We start from the raw sequence: 14712 nt of genomic DNA, 5'->3' as shown, positions 1-14712 counted from the left end.
ACTTGGGTTGGTACAATACAGAAGAGTTGGTAGACACATTCCCTGCCCACAAGGAGCTTACAGTCTTGAAGGGGAGCTTACAGATCAAGTCTTCAGTTTCAGCAAGAGCCGCAGTCATAAATTTAATTGAACCGAATAGACAATAAAAGTGCAAGTAAAATACTCCTACAGCCTTCACAATATTAAGAAACACATTTACTCATGGATTTTAATTTCAGTTTCATTTTGCACCACTTGTTACCGCTCAGGAGCTTAAAAATGTATTATTTGCCCAACAAAATGACCTTATTCTCTGTGAAGTATTGATTTCTTCTCAAGTATAATTCTAATGGAGCATAATTCTAATGGAGCTTGAAATTAATATGCCTTTGGTTTACTTTTTTTTTTACTATATTTCTATCATTATTGATGTTGGTTCATTTTTAGGAACAGTGTCTGCTGGTTAAGAAAATAGCCCTACAATCAAAAGATAATGGTTCTTAATATATATCTGTCAACACATATAGTACAGGCACTTATTCATGGGAATTCCGCAAGTAAGAAATAATAGCTCTCAAAAGAGCAGAATGTATTATTGCATTGATGCTTTAGTCTATAGATTTAAAAAAGACATTATAACAAGCAGCTTTCCATTCTATTGCTTAAAAGGTTGTGTTAGGATGGTAAGAACATGGTGGCTAATTGATATTTTTCTACGTTATATCTTTTTCTTTAAAAACTCAGTTATCTTTTTAAACCTGAAAAATGAAATCTTTCGTGGTTTAAGCTGCTCTGTCTCATTACAAATAAGACTGTATCGCCAACCCTGCCACCATTTTCCAAAACCTCCATTCTCACAATTAAAACACACTCTAATCTCTACCAGGTTTCTGAAAGTTTATTCTGATTTAATAACGTAGCTAGATATGGGTTTGCCTTGTTTACTTGGAACTGGTGTTCTGTATATTTACTGACCTGCTTAGATTCATCAGACAGAACTATAGGTCCTCTCACCAAGAAGGAGCTGAGAATGTTATCACGAACAGGGGGGAATAGGAGACTAGGTCTTTGTTGGTTTCTGAATGGGTCTACTTAATTAAAAATAAGATTAATGTTGGCATCAGGCCAAAAGAAGTACGGAACACTGGCTACCTAGCCAAATGTTGAAGGGGCTGGATATGGCTTTCACAATAATCATCATCATCATCATCATCACCAATGGTATTTACTGAGCACTTACAGGGTGTAGAGCACGGTACCAGTAACAACTGTGGAACCTGTTACACACTTACTATGTACCAAGCCCTAGGATAGCAACATGATGTAGTGGATAGAGCACAGGCCTGGGAGCCACAAGGTCATGGGTTTTAATCCCGGCTCCACCACTTGTCTGCTGTGTGATCTTGGGCAAGTCACTTCAACTCTCTGGGCCTCAGTTACCTCATCTGGAAAATGGGGATTAAGATTGTGAGCCCTACACTGGACAGGGACTGTGTCCAACGATTTGCTTGTATCCACCCCAGCGCTTGGTACAGTGCCTGGTGCAAGCTCTTAACAAATACCATAATTATTATTATACAAGATAATCAAATTGGTCACAGTCCCACAGAGGGCTCAAAGTTTATGTTTTTACAGACGATGAACCTGGGGCATGCAGAATTCATTCATTCATTCAACTGTATTTATTGATTCATTCATTCAATCGTATTTATTAAGTGGTTACTGTGTGCAGAGCACTGTACTAAGTGCTTGGAAAGTACAACTCGGCAACAAATAAAGACAATCCCTAACCAACAACGGGCACTTCCTGTATGCAAAATACTGTACTAAGCGCTTGGGAGAGTACAACACAACAATAAAACAGCCATATTCCCTGCCCACAATGAGCTTACAGTCTAGAGATCCAATACCTATTCTCCTTTCCACTTAAACTGCTGACCTCCCTGCCTCTTGTCTCTGCCCATTCCAGTCCATACTTCACATTCAGGCCATGTTACTCCTCTCCTCAAGACCCTCCAGTGGTTGCCCATCCACTTCCGCATCAAACAGAAACTCACCACTAGCTTTAAAGCAGTCAATCACTTTGTCCCCTCCTATCTCCCTACTCTCTTAGTACAACCCAGCCCACATTGCTCCTCTAATGCTAACTTCTCACTGTACCTCAATCGAGTCTGTAGCACCACCAACCTCTTACCCATGTTCTGCCTCTGGCCTGGAACCACCCTCCCCACTTAAATCCGACAATTAATCTCCCCTCCTTCAAATCCTTATTGAAGGCACATCTCCTCATCCATTCATTCATTCATTCACTCATTCATTCGTATTTATTGAACACTTACAGTGTGCAGACCACTGTACCATGCACTTGGGAGAATAAAAAATAGGAATAAACAGACACATTCCCTGCTCACAACAAGTTTACAGTCCAAGAGGCCATCCCTGAATAAACCCTCTTTTCCCTTTCTTCAATTCCATTCTGCATTGCCCTGACTTGCTCCCTTTATTCATCCCCCAGCCCAACCCCACAGCACTTACATACATATCTAATATATGCACATTACATTAAATAATAATGTAATATATAATATATGTATATATTATCATATATACATATTAGAGAAGCAGCGTGGCTCAGTGGAAAGAGTCCCGGCTTGGGAGTCAGAGGTCATGGGTTCTAATTTCGGCTCTGCCACTTGTCAGCTTTGTGACTTTGGGCAAATCACTTAACTTCTCTGGGCCTCAGTTACCTCATCTGTAAAATAGGGATTAAGACTGTGAGCCCCAAGCGGGACAACCTAATCATCTTGTATCCCCCCATTGCTTAGAACAGTGCTTTGCACATAGTAAGCGCTTAACAAATACCATCATTATTTTATTATTATTATATCTGTAATTTATTGATATTAATGTCTGCCCCTCCACCCCTACACTGTAAACTCATTGTAGACAGGGAATATGTCTGTTATACTGTTATACTGTACTCTCCCGAGTGCTTAGTACAGTGCTCTGCACACAGTAGTGCTCAATAAATACAACTGACTGACTTCTCGTTTCACCGCCAGCTGGAATGACGGTTAAAGTCTCCAAGATAATAGTCTTGGAGGGAGGACTTGACCAGGTAAAAGGATGTAGTTCAAAATCACGCTAATCCTTCCTAGAACTGTACTGTCCTCTCCCGAGCACGTAGTACCGTGCTCTACACACGGTACATGCTCAATAAGTACTACTGATTGATTGACTGATCAAGCTAACTATCCCTCTCTAGACTGTAAGCTCATTGTGGGATGGGAATGTGTCTACCAACTCAGGTATTTTGTCATATTGTACTCTCCCAAGGGTTTAAGCACTCAATAAATACGACTGATTGATTGTGCCTTGTTCTTGTCTCTCCTGCTGGCCACCTCTAAGCCTCATGCCCTTCCCACTACCTAGAAATCCTTCCCTGGCTTCAAATTTGACAAAAGCTCAGCTCTTCCCATTTTCAAAGCCCTTCTAAAATCACATATCCTCCAGGAGGTCTTTACCAGTAATTTCTAATCTCTCCTGTTTATATCCTCTCTGACCACAACTTCTGTCTCTCCAGCATTTCTGTGCCACCCAACCATTTAAACACCCTCAGCTTCCAAAAGCTTTCTGGAACATAATTTACATAATCTACTACTTAAGCACTAATTAGTACAGTGCTCTGCACATAGTAAGCGCTCAATAAATACGATTGATGATAATTCATTTAAATCTGTAATTCAGTTCCACCACTAAGATCCCAGATCCAATCCTTCCCAGTCCTTTCCAGAAGATGGTTTAGGAGGATATGATGAGATAGACTATGAGAAGAGTCAAGGCTTAGTGTATAGAACATGGGTTTGGGAGCCAGAAGGACTTGGGTTCTAATCCTGGCTCCACCCATGTCTATTGTGTGACTTTGGATGTCACTTCATTTCTCTGGGCCTCAGTTACCACATCTGTAAAATGTGTATTAAGAATGTGCACCCCACAAGGGTCAGGGACTGTGTCCAACCCGATCAACTTGTCTCTATCTCAGCTTAGAACAGTGCTTAGCACATAGTGAAGGATTTACAAGTACCATAATTATTATTAATTATTGTTATTACAGACTAAAATCAGAAAAAACGTGGTCTCTAATGGCTGAGTTGTGAATTTCTAGGATAAGCCTGCCATCTCCACCCAACCAATTCCTATGAGCCACCCCAGATAATACCAATTTAGCTATTATCAGTACCAAAAGATTGGAGCAAAATCCCAAAAGGAGCAAATGAACTTTCTAACCCAACCCTTCCCTTGGGCTATAAAAATGTTTGTTCACCTTACCCTGAATTATCTACTTTCTCTTGATTACAATTTAAATATCAGAATATCTCATATGACCTACTGATTCCAGATCAATGGATCACTTACCTCACTCCCTAAGGCATTAATCATTAGTGCTGGAAAAATAGCTATTTATTGTCATGCTGTAGTATTCCTCAAATATGCCAATTTACTCAATTAGTTTATAAGCAGTTTCCTTAGTGATATATTTTGTCCATTTCCAGAATACTTTTAAGCATCTAATATTTTGAAGTACTTTGCACTGTCCCAAAATAGTTAATAATGATGATAATAATAACACAATAATACTCATGATGATGATAATAGTATTTGTTAAGCACTTACTGTGTGCTAGGCACTGTACTAAGCGCTGGGGCATATACATGCAAATTAAGTCAGACAAAGTCCCTGTCCCACGTGGGGCTCACAGTTTCAATCCCCATTTTACTGATGAGGGAACAGGCACAGAGAAGTGAAACGACTTGCCCCAAGTCACACAGCAGACAAGCGGCGGAGCTGGGATTAGAAACCATGACCTTCTGACTCCCAGGCCCGCCCGTGCTCTATCCACTAGACTATGCTGCCTCTCTAATAAAGTACATACTGTATGTAAAGCACTGAATTAATCCCTAGGTAGATGCAAAATAATCAGGTCAGTCCCTGTCCCACCAGGAGCTGACAGTCTAAGGGGTAGACAAGACAAATAAGGAAACAGACTCAGAGAAGTGAAGTGACTTGCCCAAGGTCTCATAGCAGTCAAGTGGCAGAGTCCAAGTCTTCTGACCACCCCCGGCCCCTGCTCCTTCCACTGAGCTATGCTGGGGAACATTTCATTTTGGGTAAAGCACTGCATACATCTCACTCCATCTCTTTTTTTGTAGCATCTGGTAAGTAAGGCAGTGTGATCATTCGGGAGAAAAGAAGGAATTCGACTTTAGCAAACCTCAGAAAGACGCTCCTAACATTTTAGTCACAAGGTAAGATGCACGATGCATATATCTGTAATTCATTTATTTACTTATCTCTTTATATTAATGTCTGTCTCCCCTCTAGACTGTGAGCTCATTGTGGGCAGGAATGTGTCTGTTTGTTGTAGTATTGTACTCTCCCAAGGGCTTAGTACAGTGCTTTGCACATAGCAGGCGCTCAATGAATACGACTGAATGAATTAAATGAATGAATGAAATGGAATTTGAGAACCTGCAAATATTTTGCAAACAGGAAAACGAAGAAGTAACTCACCCAAGGGAATAGTGAGTTAATGGGTTGTTCTGTTTTGCTGTCTGTCTCCCCCTTCTAGACTGTGAGCCCATTGTTGGGTAGGAACTGTCTCTATATGTTGCCAAATTGTACTTTCCAAGCGCTTAGTACAGTGCTCTGCACACAGTAAGCGCTCAATAAATACGACTGAATGAATGAATGAATGAATGAATGAAGCACTACAATTGGGTCAAATTCAAAAGTCCCCACAGTCGGAGGTTTTCCACTGATTTGGGGTGTGTCCTATTTTGCTCACTAGGTTTCTTTCATGCAAATGAATTATTTTAAGATGTGCCTGCAGGGGCCTATCAATAACGACTACATTTTCAGGGACCGTGGAGAAAATACAGTTGGCTCCGGCTTTTCCGTCGGAATGCCAGATCCCCGCACTGGAGATTGCAACAATCGTTCTTGCTGGAGATCAAGAGAGAAGAAAACTCAAGAGCATCCTCAATTTTTCTTGTTTTTTTTTTTGGATGTGCTATTTTATTATTAATAATAATAATAGTGGTATTTATTAAGTGCTGACTATATGTCAAGCTCTGTACTACACAATGGGGTTGATACAAGATAATTAGGTCCCACAAGGGGCTCACGATCTAAGTAGAACAGCTACGGATGGAATCTTCACTCTCCGGAAGAAAGAACTAAGGCACAGAGAAGTGAAGTGACTTCCCTAAGATCACAGAGCAGGCAAGTGGCAGAATCAAGATTAGAACCCAGGTCCTCATTCCAAGGCCCAGGCTATTTCCACTAGGCCATGCTGCTTTTCTATATTCATAGATGTATCAAGAGAAGCAGCCTCGCCTAGTAGAAAGAGCAAAGCATTAGGACACAGGAGACCTGGGTACGAATCCCGGCTCTGCTGCTTGGTAAGGTATGGCATTTCACTGCTCTGTGCCGCAGTTTCCTCGTTTGTAAAATGGAAGTGAAATATGTGTTCTCCCTCTGCTTTAGAAAATGAACCCCATCTGAGTCAGGGACTGTCCCTGTTCGGATTGCACCTGCTCCATTGTTTAGCACAAAGAACTAAGCACTATCAAATATCAAAATTACTATTGGTATTATTAATCCAGCGCTTAGAACAGTACTTTGCACATAGTAAGAACTTAACAAACACTATTATTATTATTATTATTATTATTATTATTAAAATCCCCATTTTACAGATCAGGAAACCTCATATGGAAGTTGAGTGACTTGCCCAAGCTCACACAGTAGGCAACCTAGGATTAGGACTTAAGTCCCCTGACTTTGTGCTTGGATTTGCAATCTTCATTTACCGCACCTCATTAATCCTTCATTTTTACTTATATTAATGTCTGTCTTCCCATTTAAACCGTACACTTCCTGCGGGCAGGGAACATATCTCTGTTACACCATACTCTCCCAAGCACTTAGTAGAGTGCTCTACACATAGAAAGTGCTCAGGAAATACAATTGATCAATTGGCTGATCACTAATAACATCGATGCCCGATTTCTGTGTAAGTATGCTATGCTGGAGGAGGGCCATGGATTTAGACCCTAGGCATTCTGCATTGTTAGAATCCCAAACTGCCTCTGAATAAAGCATCATCAGATACAGGCTAATAGGACGATCTTTTTGGCTACTTCCCATAAAATAACTGTCTTAGAAAGGAAACTTACTGAGAGACTGTCACTCACTCTCTCCCATAAACCTCCTAATCACGTCTCTGTGCCAAATTTTAAGCCAGTCACAAAAGAAGAGGCCTTTAGAGTAGCAGGATGTTAGGATGTTGTGAGCAAGGAATGTGTCACCAAGTTTGTTATATTATTCACTCCCAAGTGTTGAATACAGTGCTCTGCACGCAGTAAGTGCTCAATAAATACAATGACTGATTGATTAGAAAAGATCCAATTTTACATGCTGTATGCTCATCTGAACTGGCCAAATTCAAAGAAACCTACTGTTGACAAAGCTGATTGTCTTTACTGTTATATATTTCTCCCAAAGAAACACAAAATGATTTGGACACTGCTCAAAAAATGGCAAACCAAAGTATCACAATTACTATTAGCATTAGTAATAGCACTATTTAAATTGGCAAAGCATCAAGAAGGAAAGGAGGACTCAAGTTTTGGAGGAAATTTTCCCACCCATCTCATTACTATGAAACATACCAAGCAGAAATAAAAGGCACTGATAATCTATTTTTGGTCATTTTGTTTCAGGTGTTGTCATAAATCATTTGGCATATTATTTGAAGAAACCTTCCTGTGCACCCATGATTCTTCCCTAGCACAGCTCTCCCTGTGTCTTTTTCCCCTCTTGTCTTGAAACTACGTACTATGAAATTAGTTTGGTCAAATAACTGCGAAAGAGAATTCACGAGCTTAAATTGTGAAACCACAAATCTGTTCCACTGTGGCTGAAATTGGGGTGACGTGGCAAATCTAGGAGGATTCGGAGGAAATTGCTGACAAATTCAAGGAAACATAAAAGGAAATATTCAGTGTACTTGGCACGTGATTCTGCGGGGGCTAAAAAGTCACTGAAATAGTATTAAACTATTTCACTCGCCATTTACCATCAAGCACACCATCATTCATTCATTCATTCATTCTTATCAATCTTACTTTGTGCAGAGCACCGTACTAAGCACTTGGAAAGTTCAGTTCGGCAACTAATAGAGACAATCCCTACCCAACAGCCTCACAGCCTACTAAATGATGATTCCACTAAACTATATAATGCTTTAATAATGTGCAGCTCATACTTGGAAAGTACTTAACCACTTGGCTGGATTCCAGCCCAGTGTTCTGAAGATCAAGTTTGAGAAGAAAAATACTGCTTTTTTTTAAATATGAATTTATCACTCAAAAGTAGTAACTTTTTTGTGTTCTCGATTTAAAATTTAAAATTTCTCCACAAAATATTCAAGGATGAGCAAGGAAATAAATCTTTTGTCTTCATTTGATCCATTATTAAAGGGGGAAAAGGCATTTCAGTAACACGGTTCAAGACGGGGGAGGAGGACTGTGGAAACGGGAGAGAGTTTGTCATCCAGTCAGTGATGCCTAAATAACAACAATAATAATAATAATAATTACTGGGGTATTTGCTAAGTGTTTACTATGTGCCAGGCACTGTACTACACGCTGGTGTGCTTCTATCAACCGTAAAAATATTTGCTAACTTCCAGGGTCACTAATGAAGTGAAAGTGGACCTAAAAGAAATCTAGCTAGGGATCTGAAAAGCAGGCAGGCTTTTCTTTTATACCTTTACCCATAGGCTGTTTTGCATGGCCAACTGGAAGTAGCACAGGCCGGGGATAAGAGAACCTGGGTCCCAGCTCCACCATTTGTCTGCTGTATGACCTTGGGCAAGTCATTTTACTTCTCCATGCCTCAGTTTCCTCAACTGTAAAATGGGGATTAAACCCTCTCCCTCCAACTTAGACTGTGAGCTCCATGTGGGATAAGGACTGTGACTGTCTTCTAGACTGTGAGCCCGCTGTTGGGTAGGGACCATCTCTATATATTGCCAACTTGTACTTCCCAAGCGCTTAGTATGGTGCTCTGCACACAGTAAGCACTCAATAAATACGATTGAATGAATGAATGTTCAACCTGATAAACTTGTATCTATCTCCATGCTTAGAATAGTGCTTGAAACATAGTAAGCACTTAAATACCATAAAACAAACGAATCTAAGCAGGGGAAGGGAAAAGAGGAGAGCTTGTTAGTATTATACTGTACGTGATAATTAGATTCTTGGGCTTTCCCCCTTGAGGTAGCTGAGAGAAGGAAGCGGTGAGTCACAGTTAAGAAAGGCAAGGAGGTCATGGGTTCTAATACCGGCTCCACCACTTATCAGTTGTGTGACTCTGGGCAAGTCACTTAACTTCTCTATGCCTCAGTTACCTCATCTGTATAATGGGGATTAAGATTGTGAGCCTCATGTGGGACAATCCAATTACCTTGTATCTACCCCAGCAGCTTACAACAGTGCTAGGCACACAGTAAGCGCTTAACAAATACCGTCATTATTAATCACTAGACTCTAGACTGTAAACGCCTTGTTGGTAGGGAATGTCTTTCAACTCTGCTGTGTTGTGCTCTCCCAATCATTTAGTACAGTGCTCTGCACATGGTAATCACTCAATAAATACCATTGACTGGATAATCACTAATCAATTGTATTTATTGAGTGCTTTATGTGTGCGGAGCCCTGTACTAATTGTTTGAGACAGAATGATATAACAGAGTTGGTAGACATGTTCCCTGCTCACAAGGATTTGAGAGCTATTGATAGCTATCCCCATGGCACTTATGCACATAGCTGTAACTGATTTATTTACCTTAATGTTTGTCACTCCCCCTAAACTGTAAGCTTGCTGTGGACAGGGAATGTGTCTACCATCACTGTTATACTGTACTCTCCCAAGTGCTTAGTACAGTGTTCTGCACATAAGTGCCCAATAAATATGATTGATCGATTAATCTCTCAAGCTGCCTTATCTCAATCCATATTTTGGTTTCAAAGATTCAACTACAATTTAAAGATATTCACTTCTGTAAAATATATTTTTCCTCTTGGAAAAATCTTTGACTCTGACTTCAAAGCAGGATAGAAAAGATGGCATTTTCCAGATATTAACTCTAAAAACAATAAGGATGGCACTTACAAATAACTTACTCGCTGCCCAGATTTGTGATAGACATAAAATATTTAGATTGGACACAATTCCTACCCCACATGGGGCTCAAAAACATAAGAATGGGGAAGAACAAGAATTTAATCCCCATTTTAAAGATCAGGAAGCCTCAAGTGGAAGTTGAGTGACTCGACCAAGGTCGCACAGTAGACAAGCTAGGATTAGAACTCAAGTCTTCTGCCTCCCAGTCATGTCCTCTTTCCACTAGGCCACACTGTCACCCAATGCTACCGGTTTGCTAGATTGACATCCCTGTATAGAATACAATGATACATTTCCAAATAACTGCATCTGAAATTCACTATCATATTTATGAAATTAATTTTGGTAACATATAAAAAAGAAGAGTGAACTCTACCTGGGTAATCCTCAGATACATGTACTGCATAGGACACACTGTAAAGAAAAAAAAGAGGAAGTCAAAACAATGCAAAGCATTGTTATATTTTAACACCACCATTTTACCCAATGATTTATTTATGTAGGTTGACATAATTGGGAAGGGAGGGAAGATAGGGAAGCGAAGGATAGGAAAGATGGGAAGAAAGGAAAGAAGTGTCAGCTGTTTCAATATTTTCCTCCAACTGATGAAGAATAGGTGCTGATTTAAAGAATTCAGAATTCTTTTTAACAGCTATAGGCAAGGTACAGGCAGAGGCTTCCATTCTCCCTAGAGGTACACATAATAATAATAACTATAAGTGCTTACTATGTGTCAAGCACTGTTCTAAATGATTGGGTAGATACAAGGTAATCAGTTTGGACACAGCCCCCTGCCCCACATAGGCTTCATAGTCTAAGTTGGAGGTAGAACAGGTAATGAATCTTCATTTTCACAGATTCAGAAACAAAGGGACAGAGAAGTTCAGTGACTTGTCCAAGGTCACCAAGCAGGCAAGTGGTGTAGCTGGGATTAAGATCCACCAGGATTTTGGACTCCCAGGCCCGTATTCTTTCCACTAGGTTAAGCTGCCTCTCTGATGGGGCTGGGGTGTTCCCACTCTCCCCTATCAAAATAGGGCTGCGTGAAACCGCTCTAACTCCCTGGGGACAAAGCAGAGCTCGCTTTGTTCCCACCGACTGCTAAAACAGAGAGCAGCATGGTCTGTTACATTGTTATTATTGTTATATGTACTCTCCCTAGTCTTTAGTACAGTGCTCTGCACACAGTAAGTGCTCAATAAATATGACTGACAGAGTCTGAGAACCCAAATACGCTGAAGGGTTTGGCCCTTACTCTGATGCACAGAACCATTTAGCATTCTTTTCCCTTTTCTGGCTTATTTCTCCATTTTCCTGGGGCAAAAGAGAGAGCGTGTTAGGATAGAGGGTGTGGGTTTCATGGCTCAGTACCAGAGAATGACAACTAGAGTGGCCATCTGTTGACAATGGTAAAATCTAGTTCTTCATTAGGGGATGGAGCTGATTCACTGAACACTCCATTGCTGAAGAGCAAGGCAGCAATACGGTGCTTGGTCAGTCAGTCAACAGCATTTATTGAGCGCTTACTGTGTGCAGAGCACTGTACTAAGTGCTTAGGAGAGTACACTATAACAATGAATACATTCCCTGCCCAGGAGCTTACAGTATGGTGGGCACTTAAGCAGCCCTGTTTAGAAATCTTGTGCCTACATTGTAAGTGCTTAAATACCACAATTACTATTACTAAAACTATTAGACGAACTCTCATGCCAAATGGAGACAAGGACTGGAAAAGGAATTCTTGAAAATGACTTCTCTCACTTCGTCCATAATATTTATTGAGTTTATTCTTATTTTGTACTCTCCTAAGTGCTTAGTACAGTTCTCTGCACACAGTATGTACCATAATTGATTTATTTATATTAATGTTCGTCTCCCCTTCTAGACAGGTAAGTTCAGTGTGTACAGGGAATATGTCTGTTATATTGTCATAGCGTACTTGCCCAAGCGCTTAGTGCAGTGCTCTGCACATAGTAAGCACTCAATACAATTGACTGACATCTTACTCCAAAGAAATAAAATCCAGTGCATTCATAGACTGTGAGCCCGTTGTTGGGTAGGGACCGTCTCTATATTTTCCCGACTTGTACTTCCCAAGCGCTTAGTACAGTGCTCTGCACACAGTAAGCACTCAATAAATACAACTGAATGAATGAATGGATTCCCTCGTACTTATTACATCTTAAAATGTCTCTTATGACATGATTCATCAGTTCCTTGAATCCCAACAGCTTCCAGTGACACTAGCTGACTAAAAATAACCAAGCCTGCAACTCTTAATTGGTTTGCCAATCTGGGGGAAACACATTGTGTGAAGCAGACAAAGGTGATTCAGCTGAAGGAGTCTCTTTGAAAAGGAAAAATACGTCTAAGTGATGGTAAAACTGCATTAAGAGCGAAAAATGAACATTTATTCCCTGGGGGTGGGGAAGGGTCGAGACAGTGTGGAAATGATACTCCTAATGAGAGGCAAAAGAAAGCGAGAATCACAGTTAGAATGAAGAAAGATTCGGACAGCCTGATACGAAAGCAGAATCTCCCAGAAGAGAATTTCTCTCCAATGCTTTGTTTCTTCCAGTTGGCTTCCCAGAAACACGTATATCTAGTGAAGCCTTAAACAATAATAGTTAAATAAATGAGACTGCATCTACTTCTTTGCCTCTGGGACCTCCTCCCACACTGCAGAGGAAAGCAATTCCAGCTATTTACATGCACTGCTGTTTCTACGAGCATATATCTATCAGAGTTCAGGCCAGAGCTTTTGACCTCTTTTGTACTGCCTGGAAGTTACTTTTCTAACCAAGATCTGCCTCTGCAGAAGCTGAGGAAAAGATCTGTGCCTCCAGAGACTAAAAATATTTGGAAAATTGTCTGGGTGCCCCTCATTCCATTCAACCCCATGACATCTTTGCTATTCCTAACTTTGTCTTTGATTCAAATTTCTTATTCCCCTCAGAGGAAGAAGGCTCATTGCAGACAGGGAATGTGACTGTTTATTGTTATATTGTGTTCTCCCAAGTGTTTAGTACAGTACTTTGCACAAAGTAAGCACTCAATTACCACAACTGAATAAATGAAAGTGGCCATAACATGTGACCACATTCTCCAAACCAATTCTTTGTATGTTCTTCTTTGCTGTACAATCAATCCAGCAATCAAACAATGGTATTTATTGAGTGCCTACTATGTGCTGAGAATAGTAATAATGTTGGTGTTTGTTAAGCGCTTACTATGTGCCAAGCACTGTTCTAAGCACTGGGGTAAATACAAGTTAACCAGGTTGTCCCACACGAGGCTCACAGTCTTCATCCCCATTTTACAGATGAGGTAACTAAGTCACAGAGAAGTGAAGTGACTTGCCCAAGGTCACATACTTGACAAGTGGCAGAGCCAGGGTTAGAACCCATGACCTCTGACTCCCAAGCCTGTGCTCTTTCCACTAAGCCACGCTTATAATATAACAGAGTTAGTAGACACACTCCCCGCCCACAATGGGTTTACAGTCTACAGTAAGCAATCAATAAAAACCATTGATTAATCCATTGATTAATGGATGGTAACAGGGGAGCCAGGATATCTTTTTGATTTCCTTTCTTCCCTAAGCCCTCTTTTCCTTTTCTTCAGCTCCCTTTGGTGTCGTTCTGACTTGCTCCTTTGATTCATCCACCCTCTCAGCCCCACAGCACTTAGGTCCGTATCTGTCATTTATTTATTTTTATTAATATCTGCCGCCTCCTCCTCTAGACTGTAAGCTCGTTGTAGATAGGGAATGTGTCTGATATACTGTTCACTGTACTCTCTCAAGCGCTTAGTACAGTGCTCTGCATATATTAAGTGCTCAATGGATACGATTGACTGACTGACTACTGCAATATAGCACGTTGGCTTTACTTTTCTAACACCAACCTCCTCACTAAACCTGGAACTCATCAATCTTGCTGCTGACTACTTGTCCATGCTTATTTCCAGCCTGGAACTCCCCCTTCATATTTTACAGATCATTCCTCCCACCTTCAAAGCATCCGTAATTTATTTTAATGTCTGTCTCACCCTTTACACTGCAAGCTCTTTGGGAGCCGGGAGCATTTCTACCAACTCTGTTATAATGTAGTCTCCAAAATACTTCATACAGTAGTCTATTTTGTTTACCTCATTACAGACCTCTTGGTCACACAATAATAATATGTGTTCAGCGCTTACTATGTGCCAAGCACTGTTCTAAGCACTGAGGTAGATACAAGCTAATCAGGTTGGACACAGTCCCTGTCCTGCATGGGGCTCACAGTCTTAATCTCCACAGTACAGATGAGGTAACTGAAGAACAGAGAAATTAAGTGACTTACCCAAGTTCACAAAGCAGACAAGTGGTGGAGCCAGCGTTAGAACCCGGGTCCTTCTGACTCTCAGGCTCATAATCTATCCACTAGGTCACGTTGCTTCCCACATTCTACCTCTGGCCTGGAATGCCCTGCCTTTTCA

The 14712-nt window shown here is 40.7% G+C and overlaps 1 protein-coding gene across 2 annotated transcripts in view; it reads right to left on the bottom strand.

The window, feature by feature from the left end:
- PARP8 (poly(ADP-ribose) polymerase family member 8) overlaps positions 1 to 14712 on the bottom strand; it is a 142885-nt gene that overhangs the window by 58764 nt on the left and 69409 nt on the right. For both annotated transcript variants that reach the window (XM_038765776.1, XM_038765777.1), the window contains one exon: positions 10610 to 10647. In XM_038765776.1, the coding sequence (XP_038621704.1) occupies positions 10610 to 10647 (38 nt within the window). The remainder of the gene's footprint in view (positions 1 to 10609; positions 10648 to 14712) is intronic.

The sequence above is a fragment of the Tachyglossus aculeatus genome, chromosome 23 (genome assembly GCF_015852505.1).
Source record: "Tachyglossus aculeatus isolate mTacAcu1 chromosome 23, mTacAcu1.pri, whole genome shotgun sequence".
Lineage (NCBI taxonomy): Eukaryota > Metazoa > Chordata > Mammalia > Monotremata > Tachyglossidae > Tachyglossus > Tachyglossus aculeatus.
This window is presented reverse-complemented; position numbering and strand designations above follow the sequence as displayed.